Source organism: Odontesthes bonariensis, chromosome 22 (genome assembly GCF_027942865.1).
Source record: "Odontesthes bonariensis isolate fOdoBon6 chromosome 22, fOdoBon6.hap1, whole genome shotgun sequence".
Taxonomy (NCBI): domain Eukaryota; kingdom Metazoa; phylum Chordata; class Actinopteri; order Atheriniformes; family Atherinopsidae; genus Odontesthes; species Odontesthes bonariensis.
In genome coordinates this window covers 22,198,925-22,224,244 of record NC_134527.1, presented here as the reverse complement: position 1 = coordinate 22,224,244, position 25,320 = coordinate 22,198,925, and the positions used below count along the sequence as shown (strand labels likewise).

General features: G+C 42.7%; 1 protein-coding gene across 1 annotated transcript; it reads right to left on the bottom strand.

Annotated features, from left to right (window-relative positions):
- Nucleotides 1-947: 947 nt before the first annotated feature.
- On the bottom strand, nucleotides 948-25,043 carry jmy (junction mediating and regulatory protein, p53 cofactor). Its single transcript, XM_075455851.1, has 10 exons — nucleotides 23,713-25,043; nucleotides 14,789-14,962; nucleotides 6,534-6,684; nucleotides 5,326-5,495; nucleotides 4,725-4,890; nucleotides 4,156-4,346; nucleotides 3,955-4,029; nucleotides 3,052-3,144; nucleotides 1,955-2,441; nucleotides 948-1,289 (listed from the first exon to the last, which is right to left on the bottom strand). Exons 1-10 carry the CDS (start codon nucleotides 24,574-24,576, stop codon nucleotides 979-981), a joined length of 2,682 nt encoding a protein of 893 aa, XP_075311966.1. The 5' UTR covers nucleotides 24,577-25,043; the 3' UTR covers nucleotides 948-978.
- Nucleotides 25,044-25,320: the final 277 nt, after the last annotated feature.

Below are 25,320 nucleotides of genomic sequence, written 5' to 3'. Positions count from 1 at the left end.
CCAAAAATGGAAGAAACGTCGTTGGGGGTGGGGGAATAAAGGCAGTGGAAAAGAAAAAGACCCAACAATAAAAACAACAGAGGCTCCACAAAATAAAAATGTAGAGAGGCTGCCAGCAGAGGGCGGCGAAGCCTCAACGAAACCCTGCCATCAGGCATGTCAAACACTTGTTTTAAAGCATCTTAAATTAATATCAAATGATCAATTAATCATCTTGGAGTTAAAAAGTTGAACAATACTCATCGTGGTTTCCTACAGCTCAAATTCAAATGCCCCAAAACCCTTCAGAAATCTAGTTTACACTTCATTTAGAAAAAGACTTAAATCTTTGTGGCTTCTTTGAAAACACATTAAAATTCAGGCTGCATGTCGGTGATTCGCATCCACCGTTTAGTCAAAGTGATCGATCGGGATGCAACAGCAAAAATACTACACCTAATCAATCCATTTTCCGCCAATGATCGTTACATAAGAAGACTGTTTATACCTTAAATGAAGGAGCCATAAATGTTTCGTAGACTTCATCAAAATACTGACCTTTCTGCGGTTTTGAAAATAAAAAATAAAAAAATGCTCCACAAACCTGCCGCATGGCGCCGTCTGCAACTGGTTCAGCTTGTTATCACAAAACAAAGCAGTGGGCTGTTGTGCAGTAAAATATGAACGTGTACAGTAAATAAATTCAGTAAAGATGCGCTCTTCCTAAAACAAACCCATCACAGCGAGCTACAGTACGACTCCGACATAACAAGAGGTTAGAGGTTGTATCCTCGCCAAGAGTGCCACAGCAACACGTAAAAAAAGATGAGTGGTCCGTCTTTAAAAACACACATATGAAAAGAAACGTCGAAAAAAATGTGTGCAGAGGTGTCTCCAGGTGACGCTGGCTTTTCTGCTCAACACATGTTTTTTTTTTCCTCTTTGTTTTGGTTCCACATTTTTGTTAAAAAAAAAAAAAAAGGCTTCCAACAAACCCTGTTAGTTTTCCCAGTCCGTGCAGGGAAGGCCTTCATCCTCAGACTCCGACTCCGGCGAAGCCTCTTTGATTCTCCTCAGAGCCTCGTGGATGCTGCGGGTCAGAGCGTCGGCAGAGTGCGGGAAGCTCTTGGGGTGACGCTGCTGCTCCGGGCGGGTGCGGACTTTCTTCAGGCGGACGCCCTGTCGGATCTGAGCCAGGATGTTGTTGCTGTCGTCGTCCGGGTCGGGGCCCAGGATGCGCAGCTCGGCCTTCCTCAGGTGGAAACTGCCGCGTTTGAGAGACGCCAGCACCTCGTCCATCGGCGAGCTCGCTGCAAACACAAAGGACTCGAATGTTAAAGACCCCAGAGAGCTCTTCATTCAGTTTCCCATTTGCATGGAATGGCTCATCTCGACTCTTCGCTACTTGTAACAGAAGTGTGTTCACAGATGGGACATCCTGGCTTCTGATTCGCTAATCCCTCTGCACACATTCAGGAACCACAATGAGGCTTGTGAAACACTTGAAATGCATCCTAAAGCTTTTTGGAAGAAATAAGATACATCTTTTGTTTTTTAGGCTTAAAAAAAATATATTTTAGTTTAAACAGCTCTGAATGTGTCAGAAACACCATATTAGACCACATCTCTGCCTTAATGATCCCAGCAAACATGTCATGTTTTTTTATTTATTTATATTTATTTAGTCATTTATTATTATTATTAGTTAGTAGTAGTTAATCCCCCATTGGGAGATGAATAAAGCATTTTTCTTTTCTATTTCTATTCTATGTCAGTGAACGCACCACCAGAGAAGACATATTGGAAATATCAAACTTACTTCTAGTAATCTGCATCTGTTATGGTCAAATTGTACCCAAAATTTCATTTAACTTCTTCTTATTTTCACTTTTATTCCTCTTACTTTACCAGGTTTACCAGGAGTGTAGTCAGTGAAAAATGTAGTGCCGTGTTCTGATGACCATCTTCTGCTCACCTCTCCTCCATGAGTCCAGAGAAGCAGTCTTCCTCAGCTTCTTCCTCGCTGTCAACAGCTGGCTGCTGTCAAAGAATCGAGGGGAAAACGGGGCCAGCGGTAACGAGGTGGATTCAGACTCACATATGCGCTGCCGCACCGAGCTGTCTGTCGGCTCCTCGGCTGGGGGAAGCGATGGAGGAGGTGGGGGAGGCGGAGGGGGAGGGGGAGGAGGCAGTGAGAGAATAGATGGAGAAGCCGAGAGGGGAGGCAGCGAGAGGAAAGCCGGCGAGGCGTCCAGACTTTGGAGGTCGGCGGTTGGTAGAGAAACGCTGTCGCAGCCGCAGGCGTCGGGCAGAGGAGGAGCAGAGAGTTCTGGGAGATCCGAGATGGAGTCGGTCTGAACGCTGACCGCCTGGGTGTCGGGCTGCTGCCCCGCTCGCCTCCGACTGTGAATGGGACCCAGATGCAGCCGACTGGACCTCAGAGTCACCTGACCTGGATAACGCTGTGGGGAGACAACAGGAAGGCACGGACGCTGAAAAGAGCGTTTTCATGATCGCATCGCAGGAATAAAAACAGCCTCCTGACAAGAAACTCCTTTGGTCAATCGAATCAAGTTTCTATAACGATCACCGGACCGTGGAAGTGAGTTTACCAGCGGCGTACTGGTTCAGCTTAGGCTAATCAATATGCCTGCGTGTACTGGAACCTTTGTGGTGGTTCTGCCTTCAGGATCAAACAGCCTGATCAAAAGTCTGCTGCTAACTGGTGATGCAGCATATCTGTGAGACGCACAAGCACAACCTCTGTAGGGTTCAAAATACAGCTTAAATATTCCTATTAGTTCGCTGCATTTAATACTCGTAACTTATTTGAAAAAGTTGATATGTGGTCAACAATGAGGAGAAACTGGGAGGAGTACGCATATTTACAGGGGAAACGTGTTTCCTGAACGCATCGTCACTAAACTGTGTTATTAAGTTTGTAAAAAATATTAAATCAAACTAAAATAACTAAGTTTATAAACCACCCGTCCTGTCTGAACCTCTTCAGGCTGCTCTTCAGAAGCACCAGGCGGAGTCGAACATCAGCTGACGGAGCTCGTCTGCTCTCACCTGTTTGAGACTCCGAAGTCTGTCCAGAGTCCTCTGCCTCTCCTGACTCACTCTGGCATTTCGCTTGTCCTCGTCTTCCTCAGGTTCGGCTCCCTTCAAAAGGAACCAAAGAAGTGCATCAGATGCGTGACCGATTTCAGATTTATGGGGTTACCGGTAAACAAACTGAGTTGTATTCATGTGTAATTCGGGGTATTTTTGGACTGATCCAATTCTGTAATTCACATGATTTCAGGCATGGAGCTTTCACTTTGCTCTACGTTTTGAGTTTAGACTCGTTTTTCAGAAGAAAAAAAAGCACATTCATGTTCAAACGAGTCGACCTGCAGGTGTGAGAGAGACTCGAGGGTTTTTTGAGACGACAAGATTCAGTGTGCGTGTGATTTAGGGGGAAGGTGTGCTGTGTTCTGCGTTTGCCTCCAGGCATTTGTTCGATAAACCCCATCGAAACCACCAGAACTCAAACTTCCCACGGATGACTCCTCAGGTGAGAATAGAAGATAAGCAACATTGGTTTCTCTTTAAGAAAGTCTTCATATCTGCTTGCATAACAGAATCAGAAGGAAGCGCAAGTTTCTTTTTGGTGAAAGTTGCCTCTTATGTGGTTCAGTAACATCCACCACACTTTGCTCACATCTATCAACCCACTTTAGTGTGATGGATGCGCCTCTAAAAACTCAGTCTGGCCACATTAATCGCCAAAGGATTGTGTCTCATCATTAAAACTATTCCATTAATGGGCATTTAGGAAAAATGTATTTTCGAAAATAAAAAAAGGTTAAAACACAACAACCTCATTTAACTCTTCTGCAAAGGTCTTCTCATTATCAAAATGAAAAAGAAGCTCAGAGATGTTGATCTAGACTGGAATGACTATCTAATGAAATAAGAAATATGAAGTACCTGCAGAGAGTTGCAGTCAGTGTTGCTTCCTTGACGCTGTTGAATCTTCTGGTTGTGATTAACGATACAGATTTCCTAAAGAAGAAGAAGAAGAAGAAGAAGCAGCACATAAAGAGATGTACCATCCTGAAGCTGCTCCAGAAATCAACTCTTCTTCCAGCAGGATCTTTAAACCACAAAAACAAAAGGCGCCTGACTCACCTTCTTGTTTTTGAGGTAGACTTTCTTGGCGGTGATGCGGCCCCTCCGGGCCTCGAGCTGCCGGGTCTTCTGCTGCAGGAAGCCGAGTTCTTCATCTCTAAGGGGCGACGGCGGGGTCGCAGGGTCTTCTACACCCTTCATGGCATCAGGGCTCTCAAAGGCATCGTAATACACAACCTCATCCTGTCTCTCTGTTAGAACATGAGAATAGATTTGATAAAATGCCGCTCGTTTAAGAATATGATGAAGATTTGATGCCTGATTTAAGTTACTCATTGTGTTTACTGTCTTTGGATCTGATACATAAAACAACCCATGTAAGTGGTAAACAATAAAAGGTAAAATAAGGGAGTGATTCATGCACACTTTGATCTGACTGGGAGTGAAACATCACCTGTGTTTTTGTGAAATAATAAATGATCTAAAGCTTTGATTTTAGAACTATTCACAGCCTCTTTTTTCTCCTAAATCTCTTACAGATTAAGAAGACGCCTCTTGTTCAGCCGTGACACGATCACGCCGAGCGACGTGAAAACAAACTGCTGAAAGACGTCAAGACAGATGCTCACCGGTCATCTGCCGGCGCAGACTCTGCAGCTGCGCAGTCAGCAGCAGCTCCTCGCAGCGCAGGACCTCGGCCTGGACGTCGTACAGCTGCAGCTGCAGCTCGTAGTACAGCGCCTCCAGCTGGTCCAGACGCAGCATGGCATCCTCCCCACCCTGCAGACTCTGCATCTAAAAAAAAAAAAAAAAACAAGTCCTACGATTACATCACTCACTTACAGGCCTGAGGACAAACACCACGAGCTGGGTGATTCTCCAAAAACGCAACCTGACAGGTTCTGTTTCTTTAGAGACCACTTTTATTAGAAACGAATCCACTGAGGCAGAGTTCTCTCTTAGTTGCCCAACTGCAACAGATGATACACAGCACCGTTTCACATGTAACATTTGACCTGACGGTCATTCCAAATGACTCATTTCCACCGTTGTACACCAGGATGTTATTCCCCTCCATTCCAGGATGCCAGTGCCATGATGTCATTTTTCCAACACAGCCATTATCTTGCCCTTTTCTCGCCTTTTTAAAGTCAAAAGTCTCAAAAGCTTTTCAAGAAGTACACCTCAGAGTCTACATCAATTTTCTTGTGAGAAGCCTCGGCATCTTACCTCCTCCTTCAAGCCGTGTTTCTTCTGTTCCAGGCAGATTTCTTTGGCCCTCATGAGCTGCAGGGTTTCTTTGGAAACGGCATACTGCAGTCGCTCCATGCGTTCGACCGCCGCTGCCCACGCCGACTTTCCGTACTTCCTCTGATCTGCACGCATCCGCTCGTACAGCGCTACAACACGTACAGCACACATCAGAAATGGTCTTTTTAAGAAGAAATAGCAAAAGTCTCTTTCACCACTTGCTCTCAATGTGAGGAGATACGTGTTTCATAATAAGAATTTTGAGTTTCAGAGTATTTTAACACAAAGTGAGTCCTACTGAGTCCAAAATCCGATGAGAGCTTTAAGAATTAAACTGATTAAACAGTTGGAGGTTTGGATAGAAATTTAGTTTGCCATAGAAGGAGAAGTACTTCTTTTTTTTTTTCTTTTTTAAAGAATCTCCTCTCCACTTTGTTTTTCCTTTGACTTTTGTGATTGACATTTACTTAAAGGATAAGACCGGTTTTTTGACATTGGGCCCTTGATTTCACATTATAACATGATGTTCTACTCACCCCTGCTTGTTGTTGAACATTTGGAGCTGTTCCGAAGATATTCGCGAGGCGTCTGGCTGCTCTCTTGAGATATTCGGCCATGAAACAGTTTCCTATGGGCAAGCTTATACAGGCACAAACTATGCTGTTTATAATTTATTAATTACTCTACACTAGCACTGATAACGTGGAGGTGCGTCGCTTACTTAAAAAAATCCGGGTTACTGTAATTTTGATTTTTTTTGTCGTAAAGTGGGTGTTACTGACGTCCTCGTCGTGCTACTGCCGCAGACAGCCCACAGACCTGCTGCCTATTTATTCATTCGGCTAAAATTCAAAATTAGTAACCCGGATTTTTTTACGTAAGCGACGCACCTCCACGTTATCAGTGCTAGTGTAGAGTAATTAATAAATTATAAACAGCATAGTTTGTGCCTGTATAAGCTTGCCCATAGGAAACCGTTTCATGGCCGAATATCTCAAGAGAGCAGCCAGACGCCTCGCGAATATCTTCGGAACAGCTCCAAATGTTCAACAACAAGCAGGGGTGAGTAGAACATCATGTTATAATGTGAAATCAAGGGCCCAATGTCAAAAAACCGGTCTTATCCTTTAAATATAATGTGCAAGGTTTTCCCGTGGAGAGAGGAAATGGCTCCCGTCTTTGTTTACCTTTCTGAGCTCGAGCCGTGGTTTCAAAGAACTTGACAGTCAGGTCTTGAATGGAGAGCACCGCGGCGTGAGCCTTCTTCTGCCACTCCTCGTCCTCTTTCCTCAGGCTCTCCACGCGACGAGGACCCAGACGCTCCGTCTCCAGAGAGATCTGACGGGAGGCAGAGAGCGTCGTTAAAAACAGGTTCCACATTCAGTCAAAGCAGACGATAGCTTCTCACAGTCTGACAGTGAGGGCCTCTCTCAGACAAAGTTCCACCCGCCTGTCATCACTACCTCATTATACAAACACGTTAATAGATTTGGTTTCTCCCCTTATAAAGCTGCCATTCTTAGGCTGAAGAGGTGATATAAACAGTAAGCATAATGTTGCAGTGGACTCGATCATGGCTTCAACTTGACTGCTTTGATTTAGTCAAACTCAAAAAACTCATCCTTCCTCTGGATCATTTTAAAACAACATCAAACTTAAAATTGGGATGACTCTTAGACAGTTTCTGCAGTTGGAAGGTTTCTCAACAGCTTTACAGATACATCAAGTATCACATCCATCCATTATCCTCTGCTTATCTGAGGTCAGGTCATGGAGGCAACAGGTCCAGGAGGGAAACCCAGACATCCCTCTCCCAAGAGACCCTCTTCAGCTCCTCCAGGGGAATCCCGAGGTATTTCCAGGCCAGAAGGGATATACAATCCCTCTAGTGTGTTCTGGGTCTGCCCCATGTGCTCCTCCAGTCAGACATGCCCAAAAACCGCCAAAGGGAGGCAACCAGGAAGCATCCTAATGAGATGCCTGAACCACCTCAGCTGACTCCTTACGATGATGACGATCCTCTCTACTGTGAGCTCCCGCCGGATGATTGAACTCATCCCCCTATCTTTAAGGCTGAGCCCGGACACCCTCTGAAGGAAACTCATTTGTACCCACGACCTCATTCTTACGCTCACTGCCCAGATCTGTGACCATATGTGAGGGCTGGAACGAAGATGGATCAGTAAATCGAAAAGCTTCGCCTGACTAAGCCGCAATCCGTCTGTCCATCTCCTCCTACAACTTACCGCCAAACGTAAACACGATTCAGAAATATTTAAACTCCGTCACTTCTGGCAAAAAACTCATCTCCAACCCAGGGACAGAACTCCAACCATGACCATGGTACTTTAAGATGCAGAACCACAGGGCATCTTAAAATACTTTTATGTGTTCGGATTGTCATTGAAAGCAAAAGAACGAGGTGTCTTATTGCCTCTTTAAGCTAATTTCCTGGCGTTTGCAGCCTTTTTCACTCCATGCTGAATCCAGTAAAAAACATCCTCACATTGCACTGCAATACCAGTAGGTTACAGCAGATGGGGGTGGCAGTGAGGCACAAATATGCGTGTGCATGTTTAGAGTGACACTAACCCAGTGTCCTACTAGGCTGCTACAACAATACAGAGGATAGGTTTAAAAAAAAAAAAAAATTCTTCTGAATACACTCAGGAAAGAGTTTATAGTGTATGACCCAACAATGAGGTCATTTTTCACCTACTTGTGTCAGGCCACGTGAAAAAAAAAAAAGTGAGATCAGGGGAAACCAGTGCCACGTGAAGCCCCGTCCTGGGTGTTGACTGAGAAAAATACAACCTCCTCCATGAGGAGAGAGTATATGGAACAAAATGTACACAGACTAGAAAGGGCCTCTCTGCACATGCAGCTGGATAGGAACATCAATGCAAAACAGATGTGTGTAGGTGCTCCAAAAAAAAAAACACGACCACAGCAATCACCAACAAACCACAAAAGGGCCTTATTCACGTTTAACCAGCATACCCGCTCTGCGCTTTGTGTTTTGTGAGTGTCTGCACGTGAGGCACGAGCACAGGGAGTGGTTTTGGGGAGAAACCGGGAATGAGCAGGGGTGGAGGGATTACATCAGAGACCAGGAAAGATAAAGTCTGGCAGAGGGAAAAATCTTTTCAGGAACGAGAGGTAAAAAGTGAAATTGAACTGGGATGCATTAAACTCGTGATCTCATTGTTTGTGTATAGCTGAGAAACCGTTTAGTTGCTCATTTAAAAGCGCTAAAGCTACATGTTGACACATCTGAAAACCAGAACAGGGTTTTTTTGTGTTTGTTTGGGTTTTTTTTTTAAAAACCACACAGAGCGCATGAAATGACACTGAATAGTGCCCTTTAGCAGATCAGTCAGACCTGGTGACACTGACATTTAAAAGCATTCGTTGCCTCATCTCTATGCATGTTGCTCTCTTTGTACCTGCTGACCTCTGAGCTCCTTTTTAATTCTACTGACCACCAATAACTCTATTTCTGTAAAAAGGACAAATTTATGGAAAAGAACACCTTCGACAAGCTTTCTGTAATTTTTTTAAGTAGTCTTCAGGAATTCTTGAAGGACATCCCAAAGCTCTTCTTTGGATGTCGGCTGCCTTTAGTTCCGTTCTCTGTCAGATGATCCCACACTGCTTCATTAATGTTGAGGTCGGGGCTCTGGGGAGGATTCATCCCTCCATAAGACCTGCTGCCCCTAATTTTCAGTCCACTTCTTGTGTCATTTGGCACAGCTCAGCCTTTTCTCCCCGTTTCCCTTCCTTAAGAATGGCTTCTTGACAGCCACCCTTCCATGGAGCCCATTTCTGATGAGGCTTGTGCCAACAGTAGATGGATCAGCTGAAGGCCCAGATGCATCTCTCAGGTCCTGTGTCAGGTCTTTGCTGGATGTTTTCCTCTTTCTTAAGGACATCACTTTCAGATACTGTTCATCTGCTGTAGATAGTGTTTTAGGCCTGACACTTCTTCTTTTGTCCTCAAATATTTGAAGGACACACTGCACACCATGCTGAGATATGCCAAGTTTTCAGCTAATAGCTCTTTGGCAATCAGGTTGTTGGTGTGTTATCTTTGGTATTTTTCCCCAATCGATGAAACTAAAGAAATGGGAACAAATGATGTGTCTTTGTGACAGGCTGCTGGACACAAAGAGTCTAAAGATACAGTTCAATGTTGCTTATTTGAAAGAGGTGGACAGCAAAAGTCCAAAGAAAAACTTTAAAAGAATTTGAGAAAACCTGGAGAACTATTTCTAAAGGCCACTTTAAAATATTAGAAGAAAGTCTGGCTTTTTGGAAGAAATAGGGGGGGGGGGGGGGGGGGGGGGGGGGCACGCTTCAGACCTTTGCATGATACTGAATGTTTGAAATAAAGTTTTAATATTTGGTAACAGGCAACATAGAAAAATATCCTGGTATTAGCATACCCTGCATGGTCCGATCCAAAAGTGTAAATGCACACAACACCCTTCAGGCCACCTCAGCTGTTGTCTGGGCCACACTGAAGGACCACTCTCTCCTCTAGATTTTTCAGTTATAAGAAAGATAAATAAATTCTGTATAAGTAGCATCCAAACTCAAAGGATTTGTCACTGAGAAATTATCCTGTCAAATCCTGCAGCCACACGAATGAAGCAGCGGTGAGCATAGCGCCAAAGCTCCAGATCTCTTCGTCTCGAATAAACAACCTTTACTTTAAAAACAGGACAGTAGAACTAAATATCACTGTGAGAGTCATCTCCACCTATTTGTAACCTCAATCACCTCATAATTGTACAGTATAAACCTGAATGAGGAGAGATGACCCTCTTACACCACTATCCCTCCGTCGTGACTCCAGTAACACGACAACCCAAACATGCTGCACAGTGGAAACCAGAGTATTCTTTCAAATCAGCACCCAGCTGCCACTTTGCCACTCCTCCTGTATACAAAAACAGACGGGGAGGAAGTGGCTGACTAAGGACTCTTAACACCTCTGACAAACAAACACAGACGTGTCAGACTCTTAAAATAGAGGTGAGACTAGTTTCTTGTGGGTAACGGGTGGGATTACACCATGCACACAGTCATGGTGGCCCTTATCTCATTTGGTTAAAATAGACCCTTTTTGTGAGGGACGGCTGAAACCGAAGGGCCATATCTGACAGATACTGAGCTCAGAGCCTCGACAGCAAAGATCTAAGTGGCACATTTGGAAACTGAGACGGGCATCAACGCGCCTCCTTCTGAGTCACAGTAGATTAAATAACACAGCTGCAGTTACATCTGTACGTCCTAGTCACGCAATCAAATACAAATAAACATTCAGGGAGGCGATTTACCTCAATCCAGGTCAGAGAACGACTTCATTTGCATTTTATGTTAAAGGAACATTTTCAAATTTGTGTAAAATTTGCCTGACAGAAGGTGTACAGCAGGTGTGTCAGGGACCACCGTGACACCTGTCACCATGTGATCGAAGCTCAAATGACCTCGGACATGTTCGTGTAAACCACGTTCTTTATTCATGGTTGCCCTCCGACACCCTCACTGCGCCGCCACGGCAGGTTCATCCCACAATGCAACGCAGTTCACTAAGATACAGCAACATTCAGCAGATCATCGATTCATACGTTCATCTGCTCTTTCATTCACAGATCCAGTTAAGCTTAAATATCTGCAACAACCCGGAAAGAATAGAAAAATAAAGAACAACAATGACCAAAAGCAAAGATAAAAGTAAAATATTCCGACATTTTAGCTACTTTTATGTGAGTATTTTACTGTTTTCTATCATCTTATGGACCAAATAGTTAATAGACTGGAGAAATATTCAAATCAATCAACAAAATTATCATCATTATTCATCTATCAGCATATTCTCTTAACTTTTTAATTCATCAGAAGAGTCTAGCTTGTAGTTTGAAGCACAGTCATGTGAATTCACAGCAACTGATACCCGTCTGCTTTTGTCTTTTCCACCCAACCTTTACAAAACCAAGAAGGATGCAAACTGGATGTAAATGCCAGTACACTGTGTGCTAATTCCTGACTACCTCTCTTTCCCTCGAGCCCCTGACTCATCAGTTTGCAAGAAACCAACTCCCTGTGCCTGCATCCTGCATTCATTTGCATGCAGCTCTGTTTTCAGCCGTTGGATCGCCCTGAGGGGAGCAGGTGGCAAAGCTGGGAAACTCTGGTATCACACGGAGTTCAGATTCAGAGATCCATGAAACATCCCAGACACGAGAAGAATGAAAAGAATTGTCTTCGGGCAAAAGTTCCTCTCCAAGAAGCTATCCTTTCACACAACTTTTAGTTAGTTAGTTAGTTAGTTAGTTTTCACATTGTACCGCATTTTCGTATAAAAAGACCTCCTCAAATAAACAATGCTGCCTCCGGCAGACAGTTCTGTTAGGCTGGAAGATCCAATCTAAAATCCACATGTGAAGCTGAACTGCACGGTGTCATTTGACTGAGTTATCAACAAATTATGTTTATATATTCATGCACAGCCTGTTAAAACAGACCAGAAGTTTAGATTTGGGTCACAGTTTACAGAAGGTGATACGATTCTGTTCGTTTCAGGTCAGCTGTGCACGGGCGTGTAATCCGTCTGCAGTATAAAGTGAAGGCGTGTAAAGTCTCTACTCAAAACCAGCGTGCATGTAGTTCTGCTGCTCATTTTCTTCATCTGGTGGATTATTCTGGGAGACTAATCCGCACTAGGTCTCAGCCGAGGGCCCCCATGGACCCTCATGAACTGGTAAAGACCACCAACTTTAAGTCAAACAGCTCTCGCCCTACAATTCCCAGAATGCAACTGAAAAGCATCTTCTAATAGAAACTTTATAGCTCACAATAAGTGAGGAAACAATCTGCAGATTTAACAGTTTACCGATAATCCTCAACAAAAGCCAAAAAGGAGCAAAACCAATTTTTCCAAAAGTCCCCCTTTCAACAGCTGACGTTATATTTAGCCTCTCTGTAGCTTGTTATCCTAAATGTATCAACTCCTACTGACAAGTTTTTAAAAAGCTGGTGATAAATACATAGGATGCTACACATTTAAAATTAGTTTTAGGGCAACTTTGCTCAGCAGAAGTAAATATGATTTAAAGAAAGGATTAATCCAGATTCAGCGCACTAAAGAGCATTTCTGGCAGCTGGATGTATACGTGCAGGTCTACTGGGCTGAGTATAAATAAACTACAGGGCCCGTGTTCATTGTAACATGTCACACAGACCAACAGTGTGACTCAGTGTGTGTTTGGAGCTTTTAGACTAAAGTGGTGCTGATCAACCAGACTTCTGCTTTCTCCACCACGCTGTGCATTTTTAGTGATTCAGTGAAAAGTCTTTATTTAGATCAGCACCCGCCCAAGAACCCAAATTCCTTCATAATGCACAGTCATAAACTCCACCCACAACCACACGTACACACATACGCACGCACGCGCGTGGTCGCATGTGTTGGTTAGTGACAACATGCTGGATAAGCATGCTGTGTCAAGAATGCAGAAGGAAAGAGAAGGAAAAATACTCACAACCGTGGGTGAATGACAGAAATCGTCTATGAGAGGGAATAAAAGGCACAGAGACAGCATCTGTCCAGTTAAACAGAAACAACATAACTCAAAGCAGCTAGACAGAAGGCACTAACGCATGCTGAGAAGAGGTTCACCTTCATCACTGCCTGACCTGCTGGATGTGTAGTGGATCATCATCCATTGTGAAACAGACACACCTGGACAAGGAGCTCAAAACCACTTGCTACAGCACAAACTACGTGTCCTATCCATCATTTTGTTAAAATGCTCGAAGTTGAGCGTAAACAGGAGAAGAAAACAGGCACTTGTGTGATTCCACAACGTGAAGCTTTTGCGTATCTCCACCGGTACTGAATTTAAATTCGTCTCCATCTCTGTGATAAGCATCTTCAGCCGATAGACCAAACAACCTGTCCCGCAGCGCAGGAAAATGCGACAACAGCCAGTGTTAAGTGAAATAACACGCATAACAACGTCTTATTTTACTGTAGAGCATCCATTCAGCGGTCTGAATGGCCCACCAACACTCATGTTACAGCCGTCCCTCCCCTCCATGTGCACAGATTCACCGAATGATTGTCGAGTTACACATCCGGGTAACTTAAATAACCTTTAAGGAAGAGCTTTTGGTGCTCCAATGCGCTCTGAATATGGATAGAAAGAAATACTGAGATCATATCAACAATGACAGAGTGAGCGCAGCAGCATGGCAGCTGATTAGGATGTTAATGAAACAAGAAATATAAGAGCATTGTATTGCTTTTGTATAGAATATAAACTCGTCATTACACACACACACACACACACACACACACACACCAAGAGTATAAGCAAATTCTATACTTTGCTAAAGATGGATCAACAAAGAAAATAATACAGGGATAATATTTATCATCCGGTCCTAGTTGAACAGGTGGAGGACGGGGAAAGAAATTCTCTTCTGATATGAATCCGACTCCCGACTCCCTTTTTCTGTTTTATTCAGCCTCAGTGTAGCACAGTTCAAGCTTTAGTATATCAACTGGTGCTTTTAATAGTGCTAATTGGTCAAAAAGTAAACGGTTACAAGCTAAAAGGAAAAAAAAGGACATCAGTTCTAGTCCTCTTTATAAAGGACAAGTGGTCTCATTTAAGTGTTAAAGGTCATAGTGTTAAAGATATCAGCTGTAGTGAGAACTAAATGAGCAAGAAAAGATCTGATTTCAGACAAATGCAACCATGCACCGACAGCCATTTCATTGGTCGTTAAGACAATAAAATGAATAGATTTACCCATCAGTCTGTTCCATCTAGTCACAGTATATTTATTGATGCTGCTCCACTCCTGAACGAGCAGGACTGAGACCTGTTGACCAACCCAGACATGTTTAATCCAGCTCCATGACGGCTGTGAGACAGTAGACTTATCTCCCTTTTCAAGCCTTAAATGAGGAAAGGCAACAAGGAGAGTAGAAAAAAAAATGAAGGGTGGAAAACAGAAGTGTGCTGAGGCTGCAGAATTACTGAGTGGTTTAGTGGCTGCTGTAATAATGCTTAGGCTGGTCGTTAATCTGCCCTGGGCAAGGAAAAAAAAAAAAAAAAAAGCCTCTCTGGCTGATCCTCTGTCCTCTACTCTACCATCATCAGCACTACTGCACAAGCCTGAGCAACTAGGTTACTGTCACATCAGTGGATTTATGAGACTATACTCAATCAAGCAGGTTCAGGGATCATTTCTAACCAACTAACCAAGCACTATAACTAGTGGAATAAACTGTTTTTGAGAGGCAGCCCGACGCACATCAAACTGTCCTCCAGGACAGGGCAGTAAGCCGGCTACAGCGAGATATAAACCTACTTAAATCAAGCTCTAAAACAGATGGCATTTGTTTCTGTGTGCTTGTGTGTATTACCTTAATCTGCTGTCGGCGCAAAGTTGCCAATTCCCTGATGTCCCTGAAGGGCTGAAGCAGGTAGTGGTAGAGCCGAGTTGTCGCCTCCAGCAGGTCTCCGTACGCCTCGTCCTCCTCTGGGTACACCTGCAGCAGCTCCACCATGCTGTCCATGGCTTTGTGCTTGTCCAACACCTGAGAATTCAAGTAAAAACGTGGTAATGGAGACATCCGAAGTGTGAAACACCGACTTCCACAGAAACTTTAAAGACATGCTATGCAACTTTTTCATGGTCATAAAATTGCTTGGCAATCATCAGTTTGCTTGGCTGACCAGTTCCGATGAAAACGATGACATTTCCATCTCCATCTGGTGGCCCTAGCCCGAAACAGCGCTTGCAACTTTGCCTGTGGCGCCGTGTGCTTTGTTTAGCTCTGGAAGTCTCGCGACACACGAGAGCCGAGAACTACTGCTTCACGGCAGGTCGTAAAGGTCTCTGAGCCGAGCCAGGTAGCCTGAGAGACACACCCCCTCTCCATTAGCTGTCGACGGCTAAATTGAATGCGGTTAGCTTCTAGAGTTGTAATATAGTTTGTAATAGATATCGTGATGGCAGAACCACCGCTACTTGCCCGTCTGACCGCTGAGTCACCCAGAGCCAGCGATTCAGCGGTCAGACGGGCAAGTAGCGAATCCATGCCAACTCGGAGCTTTTTAAGTTTCGATTCTGTCTCGTGACTTGACGAGCGAGCGCCCAGTCGGCAGCTACAGGCTCGGTTACCGTGGCTTCATGCATCTTGTACAGTCGTTGAAAAATAATCATTTAGTGATATAGGGAGGGCAAGATCATTCCATGTTGTTTACTTGTAGGTCTAAACTCAGCATTGCCTCACCTAATGCTACCACATTTGTCGCTGTGTAAATGCACACACTAGCTGTTGTGTCTGGCTTTCAGATAAAATGGCATTGAATTATTACTTGACAAAAATAAATGAATGAACTTGTAGCCGTAGGCTGCTCTTTGATTTATCAAAATGAATTGATAAATGGGACAAAAAAGGCGAGGCGCATAGCCACTAAACGGCAGAAAGGGTTTTTTTTTTTTTTTTTTTTTAAATAAGTGACTCAAGTGGTCCCTATAACTTGAAAAATAAAACGTAAATTGCCTCTGGTGGGTTTACGACAGTCTGGCTAGACTGTCGCCTATTTTCTACGGAGCTCCCCCTACAGCTTTGGGGTGTGTATTGCATGGTAAACAAACTCCGTATTACTGAGCCCTGCTTTAAAATCTTGTAAAATGGAGGCTTGAAAATATCCATTTGAATAAATAGCCAATCAACAACAGTTTTGACGGAAATATTTCTTTTTTTTTTTTCTTTTTCAGCCTTCGGTGAGAGTGAACTCCCCCTTTCTGGGCTTCCTGACTGTTGTGAGCCAAAACGAGTAATTGAGAAAGTATTCTGCGAGCTTATCAGTAAAGCATAAAAACAATCATCTACAGCCCTGCTTTTTGGCAAACAGCTCTCAAACACAAGTAAATTATGTGCCTGTTGAGGAGTGTTTTCAGCTGTGTGGAGGGTTCACAGCATCAAAATTGTGTTGACATGAATCAACAATAGCATCCTGGTTTTAATCATTTTCCAGATATACTATTCATATGGAACATTAGAAAATGTTATTTTACCTCGTATTTAACCGTACAGTTAAGTCCATCCAAGTGTTTATTAATCCAAGCGTACCATAGGTGGTGACATGCCTCATTTCAGCTTGTTAATGCTGGGCTTTTTTCAGCTGATCTAATAAAACACGGACCAAAACAACTGATAAACTTAGCTGGCAGCAGATTAGTAGGTTAAGGTAATTGAAGATCCATACATCTCTGTACATTTAATATGTGCTGTACACTTATTCTTAAACAAATGAGATGCTATTCCTTGTTATTACCGGCTTCTTCTTCTTCTGTGTAGCTGCTTCAGCTGTTACTCCCGGGTCAGGAACTAGGTAGCATGTACAGTTTGTGTCCCACTGAACATACACAATCAGGAGTAATTCGACTTCTAACTGCATTATCTGGGTGTTTTAAGCAGAGAACTTACTTCCTTTCTAACTTGACTTCATTGCCGGTGTAATTGTTTGCATATCTGCTTGTGTACTACACCCCTACACCACGAAGGGAGCACAACAGCAAGCTCAGACCATACACAACATCTGAATTCCAAAGGATGTAAACGATGAACCTGGAGACGATAAAGGAGGCTGGCATATGGCTGATGTTATGATTAGGAGAAAAGGGTATTTAAAGCCCTTAAATCAAGGACGTTGGATAGCCGGTCACTTCAGTCACCCCCATCTTGCCTCTTGAGTACAACTATTGTTAATTTCTGAGGACATGCACAACCAACACTCCACACAAACACAGGATACATGAGGTAACAACCATAAACAAGCAAACACATACTTATAGGTAAGAATATACCAACATTAGTCTTTTTAAATGTTAGTTATGCCTTAGAGTCAAAATGTGTGTTGAGAGAGGACATTTCTACAAAGTGTCTTCATAAACAGACCGAGGGAAGATCAATCAGTCCTAAACAAAAAGGTCTCTTAAAGACCAACGAGCAAGAGTAAATGGTGAGAAAGACCCTGTGAGCACGATTAGTGTGTGTGGTCAGGAATCATGTCATAAAATACATTGTTGAGTGTAGTACAAGGAGAATAGATTGGCTCCATTAGTCCAACTATCCACAGACAGTTCATTGTTCTTTAGAAACGGGCTTTTGTCCACTGAAAACACAATTCATTTCCCACCTCTCAGAAACCAGCAGCTCTAATTCACACATCACAATACTCCTTCTTCTCTTCTGCCTCAGATGATATTTAAAATCTGCCACCACCCAATCGTCATCCAAAGTGAGGAATAAAGTGCTCCTCTTTCTGCACAGAGCGACAGATATGAATGGAGACTGTTATACCAACTCCAGGCTGATTTTCCTAAGCCCTCCACGATGGAGACACTAAACGATTCAGCTCCAACACTGCTGCTTCTGTTTACGTCGGCTCTGGCTCTCCCTGCCAACCAAACACCCCCATCATAAAAAATAAAGAAAAACCTGAGTTAAATGACCCAACTCCTGCCTGAGCACAGGCTACGCTAAGCTAAGCTACTTCTACTCTAAGAAAAGAAATGCAATTTACACGTAAACGAAGAGGAGAGTTTAATGATCCCAGTTTAAAAACAGTAAGGAGGCTGTATAAAATGTTAAAAAAAATAAAAAAATAACACTAAGCAGTGGTTCTCCAGTCATTTAAGGCCCATATTTAAACTGAAAATAGTACTCAGAAAACAAAAGATATGTTGAAACTAAAGTATGGATGCATAATCGCATCTCTTAACAAATTAGGCTTATTGGAAACATGTCAACTAACTGCAACTAATAATCAAACCCCGGTTTATTTCTAGTGCTGTACTCTTTTTATCGAGGTAGACATTATCCAATTCTATTCCTGTTAACCGTTTAGTTTAACAATACAACAAAGGTTTTATTTAGTCGGGACAAAATGAGAAATATCATAAGCCAAGTTTAGGTTTTTAGTCAACAGAGAGCCCTCCAATGTGCAAAGAGTACATCATTACAGGACATTCCTGGTGATAGTAACAGTCAATCCAGACCTATCATCAAGTCTAACTTCTGTCAGTGATAAATCATCTCTGTCTGAGAAAAGTAGTTTTCTCCTCTGCCTTTTAATTGAGATGTCACGCAGGAAGTGCACGCTTATTCTGCCATGCGAGCAAAACTTTAAAGAGGTTAAAAAAGGGAAACACGCCCTCGACTTGTAAATCCACACAACCGAGACCTAAGTTAGACAAAGAAAGGACATTCATTGATAAATTCACCATAGATTTATTTAATGTTCAATATATGCGTGCATTTAGAGCAACTATCTTACGCATCAGTTGATAGTTTGATCCATTTTCAGGATAAAATGCCTTTGACTGTGCATGCTGTTGGTCATGAGCGATTTAAGGACACCGATTTAGGCAAAACATTCAAAATTTGTTGGAAACATAGTTAAATGTCTCTCTTTTTGCAATATGAACATGCATGCAGCGCTACAGCTGATAACACGCTAATTATATACAACTTTACTAGACCTACAATTTAAGATTCTTCTGTTTTCAGTGAGTACTTGGACAGAGAAATATAAAAATAGTTTATAAACACTGGAAATGTGATAAAACAGCTATATATATATCAAACTAATAGCTCTTCTGATTCAGATCTACATATGTTGTCCGACACCAACGAGAGATGACCAAATGAACGAGGTGATGAAGACAAGCCGTCATATGAAGTAACTGTATGGCAGACTGATCCCACAGCTGCATCATCATGACATCAAACACATGCCAAAGTGAGCCCAGACCAACACGTGGAGCCTGACATTTCCACCAGGTGAGAAACAGAAAAGCAGAGTCATTTTTACTCATTAATGTCCGACCTAATGTCAGATCTTTGTGGTTCAATGACAAACAAGTGAAATATTAAAAAAGGATCCGAACTAAACGGTGAGCTCAAATTTTCTCAAAATAAGAAAAGATGATGGCGTCATGAATGTGAAAATGCAATATGCTAGACAAGTATCTAAGTGGGGTAGGGGATCTTTTTCTGGAACATTTCTTTTACATATTGCTTGAAAGTCTTCACACCCCCATTGCAACCAATTAATTAAAAGTTTTGACACAAATATGAAAAGTTTTAGTGGCCTCTAGAACGTACAATCTAGGAAAAACAGTATCCAATCATTGTGAACAGACCGTTCACAATGATGCCGTCTATCAAACTGCAATCTGCTCCACCCTCCCCCTCCTTCCCCCTGTGCTCGTACCCTGCTCCGTGAACGAATTACGCGTCCAGAAGCTTGGCAGGACGCTAAACTAGAGCCAGCTTGGCTCGCATTATTAAACGTATAGTTATCATATACTAAATACGGCAATGATCGATGCTTGCTGTCAGAACAGCGCTCGTGCACCTTCGTGCTCGTTCATGTACTCTAGAGGCGTGCCTTCGGGGGAAAGTGAAGAAAAGGGTTGGGACTTTTTACCTGTGTATTTTCAAAATGCAGCTTCGCTGGACTCAAAATCCAGGATCTCCTACACTACCTTTAAGCAAAAAAATATCGTGATTTTTTTTACGTACAGTTATCTTAACACTGTGTCTTCCACAGCTCTAAAAACACTTTACCTCTGCCATCCTAACAGAAACAGTAGTTTAACCATCAGCTCATTATCCATTTTTCAGATATTTAACTAAACAGAATGTTATGTCATGTTATAAACTTAAATATGGTTTTCTTCATCTTCTAGCAGATGTAAATGTATGAATAAATGATTCATTGCGGTCCTTAAATCAAATACTGTAGAGTTTCAAGCCTTCAGACAAATCAGTTAATGGTGCATCATAATTTAAAAGCTCTACATCACAATCAGAAAACAATAAAGTGCCCAATAAAGCCATCTAACTATTGGCTTGTGATGTGTGAGGTTTACTGTAGACAAGCTGTCAGTCTGGTTTCATTTAACAACAGGTCACAGATAAAGACACACTGGAAAAGAGTCTCTGGTCGATGATTGACATGGTGTCCGCTGGTTTTTTTTAACCACAAGTCAATCTTTCTGCATTTTTGGCCCACTTATCTTTAAGAACGGGGTCTGGACGCCGAGCCTGTATCTCAGTTTTAGTGGTGATAAGAGCACAGCAGTGATTGTCTGAAGCTGCTCCAAACAAACCAAACAACCAGGACAAATTCAATCATTCTTGGCACCATTTTTCCCTTAAGATACCAGAATGAATAAATCATTCATCATAATTACTTTGAAATGCCACGTTACTGTATGTTAGGCTAAATGTAGATAAACTTTGATCTTACATTCTGTCCCATTTATTTTCCAAACTTAAACCATAACCTTTAAAGTGTCGGGACCAAGTCAGCACTCTGTGTGCCATATTGCTTACAGTCGTGCTTTATTAATTATAAACTTGCTGACCTGGAAAATGGAAACTGTGCAATCCAATAAAATAGGGTAAATATTACCTCTGTTGTTGCCAACACGGTCTCAGAGAGGCTTAGGCTACGGCTACACGAAAACGAAACGAGGTTTTTTTTGAAAACGGGTACGAAAATTCTTGCGACCACACGGAAACGCGCTGCTGTCCAGACGAGAACGGATGAAACGATGCAGTACACACGCCACTGTGTCACGCCACGCTGTGAGACAATAGAGAAGTGTTAAAATTGGCTCTCAGCGTCAACGTGTGACTGACGCAAAAACGTTTTAGCTGTAACAATGGAAACGAAACGAGGCCGTTTTCAAACTTTCCCACTCTGGAACCCGTTTTCAAAAACTATCGTTTTGGGGTAGTGGGAACGCCAGCTCCGTGTGGCCGCGACAGCGAAACGATAAGAAAAAGTATCGTTTACAGTGAAAAACTTTTCCGTGTAGCCGCAGCCTTAGAGAGGTGGTGTTTTTTGTGTGTGTGTGTGTGAGGGGGGGGGGGGGGGGATCATGTTTCACTGTGATGCCCTTCTGATTTACTATTAGACTAAATAATTTAAAAACAACTCCAGTGTCTCTGTCCTCTGACGAGTGCGGCATCTAACTGATAACTCTCTGCTTTATAAAATAGTCAAAACTGCCTGTATCCATTTCTCAAACTGGACTGGGCTCTTTTACAATGTGGTTTTCTGAGATATAAAACATATATAAATTATTACTTTTTAAAAAAAAAAAATTAATAAAAAAGGTATAAAATCTACAATGATCTTAAAACTAAAATAAAGCAAATGGATATTTATAGAAAGTAGGACCAGGAAATGTAAATCATTTATGCTTTCATATTGATTTTGGCCTCTGGATTACATCTCTTTTTTGTTTACCATGTGAAAATGAGTGACTCCACACACAATCCTGACAGGGGTTTCACACTAACTCACAAAAATGGGAAGGAATGAACCAGCTAAACTCCAGAAAAATCATTAAGGTATATAGTCATGTATTTTGGATGTGTCCAAAGATAAAAAACTTTTTTTGGAAAGACATAAAAGCTGGGAAAAATCCTTGGTTATAATTTGCTTTTGAATGTCTCTGGTAACCTAAATATTTGTCCAAAATCTTGTAAGTAATCAATAACAAGGAAATGGAACGAGACAGACCCACGGATTCTGGAACAAAGGATTCAAAAATGTGATGGAGAAACAACATCGCCCGTGATGTTAAATGTTGTATGTTGTAGGACAGCTGCCAACTTCACAGTGATCTCTAAGCTTTTACTTGTCCGTGTCTACATTACTGACCAATTGTTCTAAATGCGGAGGAAATCATTTACCAGACAGAGGAGGCACCCTGATAAGTGATCCCAGTTTATGTGTCTTATATCTGTGGAAAAGATGCTAAAGTGGAAAACGTGTGCTTGTTTTTTTTCTAAGACGGTAGCTCCTCTGATCTTCGACGCAAACTTAAACCATGTCGCCCTAAAACAGCCACGATCTGTCAGGATTATTAATCGTTGACAAGATAAACATGCCACAGAGGGGCAAAAATGCCATTATTTTCTAGTTAATGTACAGCCTAAAAATAAATAAAGAACTATCGCGACTGGCATTCAATGACATCATTTACCTGAAAGCTTGAGTCAAGCTGTATTTACAGCTTATTCAACATATCCTGTTCCCAAATTTATTTACTTACAGCTGAATTCACTGCACAGATGTCTTTAAGTTAGGGATATTTTTGTCAATGGATGCAAAATTAGGATTTTATTAGAGCAGAGCGACCGCCTAGAAATGCTTTAAACGTCCGCCAGGTCACACAATTTCTGATGCGTTTAGCCATCTGAAAACAAATATAACAAAAATATGTGAATGAAAGCTACTTTGTTTGTTTGTACATCTCTCAATATAATATAAACGTTTTATCGTTTTTGGGGTTTTGTTTTTTTAAAGCAAAAACATAGAACTTTGGAGCATGTGCCGAGCACCTAGGGCCATCTGTTTAATGGTATATAACATTATATAGTCACATTTTGTTTTTTTCTAGTGTAGAGACCTGATATCACTGCAGCTCACTGATTGGTTAGAGGCTTTGGTCACTAAACTGGGAAGCAACACTGAATTTAAGAAGAGCTCTGGAAAAAAAAAAAAAAAAAAAAGGTTAGCTGAGCAAAATACAGCTTAAATACAGTGAATCACTTGAGCCAATTTTAGAACCATCCATCCATTATCTTCCGCTATTTCCGGGGATCGGGTCGCGGGGGCAGCAGCCCCAGATCTGATTAAATAAATAAGTCACAATCCAGAGATAAGTGAAATGAACAGGGCTGTCACATAGAAACAAGTAAATTCTTCTGTCATTACATAATTTCTTCCTGTGTGAGCCGAGCTGCTCGTGCATCAACCAGTTGCACAAAACTATGAAAGTCAAAGAGTTAGACTTTATTAGAGGATCTGAAGTCTTCTAACAGCTATAATATCAAAATGCAAATATAGCTGCTTCTTATATGCACACATGAGGCTTTAGCTATGAAGGGTAAAGCAGAAACCAACTCAACAGCTGTGGTGACACATCACTCTGTAACTCCACCTCCATTTGTTCTGTGTTTCTATGCAACTCCCTTCAAACTATTCAGCCAACTGGAGTGTGATGTCTGGCCAGACCAGATCATATTACCAGTCTGTGAACGTGAGGCAACAGATGGTAGATCACAGGGGGGGGACAAAGGAAGGGGAGGAGAATCAGCAGACCATGAGCCACAGTTGTGATCCAATGCAAAGCTGGTATTAAAGCATACATGTGGGATTTTATAACACGCACAACATTGAGTTACAAAGGATAAATGCATTATCTTGAAGGTAAATTACAATAAAACATTTTTTTAAAGTACTTCACCTCTTGCATCCGTCTTTTGGCCGCCACCAGAGCATCCTCATACCCTTTCTGCCTCAGTTCACTCAGGCTCTCGTAGTACTCGTCCGTGTCGTCACTCTCGGAGAAAAGCACCTGTGAGAGGATCTTCCAGCCGCAAGTGTCGAGGGCATGCCCCAGGTACACCTGCAACTGGTAGCACAGCGAGTCCGTCTCCCGCTGCGACATTCCGGGGGCGCCGAAAAGCACCGTCCATACGCCAAACTGCTCCTCCGGGAACAAGGGTAGACACGGCTCCAGGTCCGAGTTGACGGCGCAGAGCTGGTGATGGATCGTCCTCAGGTGCTGGAAGGAGAACAGCCCGGCCCAGCTGAAGTCCTCATGCTCGCTGGTCTCACTGTAAGCTGGGTCTGCCTCATCCAGAGACGGCGGGACATCCACGGGGTCCAGGATCTCGATATCCATCACTTTCGGTGTCACAATATCCCAAGACCCAAATGTGTGACTAACACACTCGAATGTATTTAAACTACAGTCTTTCGTAGCCTTTTTCTCTCCAACGCTAGCATCTGTTGTGGCTTTTCCTTTGGGGACCGAGTGTGGTCTAACTTTACCCGCTTGGCAGACTTCATTTTTCTTCTCTTTGGCTGGACTTTTTGCTTGTTTTTCAGCGTCAGCGACAGGAAGCACAGCGGCGGGGATAAAGTCGACGTCCAGAAAAGTGCTTCGTCTTTGTATGGTTCTGTTGTGGCAGGTTATGGCGAACTTTCCCTCGACGTCGTTCCAGGCCACGATGAAAACAAATTTATGCCTCTCTTTTTCGTCGAACACTTTGGGCCGGACTGACACCCATCCAGACTCCAAGTTATCCTCCATGGCGAATGACATTTCATCCAGCCAGTAAAAACGACACGTAGATTACCGTTGGCGAGAAAAAAAAAATCTCCTCTTACGTCGTGGCTAAACGCTACTGCGAGCTAACGGCTGCTAACAAGAGCTAAAGAAAAAAAAAAAACAGTGGATAGACTCACCAGCTAAAGAGTTGAAACAAAGGCTTTCCAGCTTTGTAAACCCGCTACCAGCTGCGTGCAAGCGGCCGAAAACGCAGCTAATGTCGTTATCCCCCCGAGCGGTCGGATTTGGGATTCAGACATGGAGTTCAAACGGCCAAACGGGCACAGATAACACGCCAAAAGTCGGCTTCATACTGCGACAGAAAACGTCGGTTGCCATAACACCTGGCAGCTCACCTGCCCGATGCCCAAGCTCACCTTGTGCTCTCTTTGTCCGTTCAGACAATGTAGTCGCGCGACTCGACTCAGCTCATCTCTCGGTGTCACGTGTGAGCTTCTGTTTACAAGCACAAGGTGCGTGCGTGTTTCTCAAATCCGGGGAGGGATTTAATCCTCCACATGTTACATTCAAGTTACCTGATAAAATCGGGAATATCAGATATTTTTCAACCTTTTTTTTCCTACTTCAATCACGTATACGGCACGTATGTGTCAAAATAATTAATCCATAGGCAAAAATAATTATGAATAACTCATTTGATTTATGTTACTCTCGAAATATCACGTTTAACCCAGAAAGTAACACAAACAAATTAATAAACATGAGAGACATGGGGCA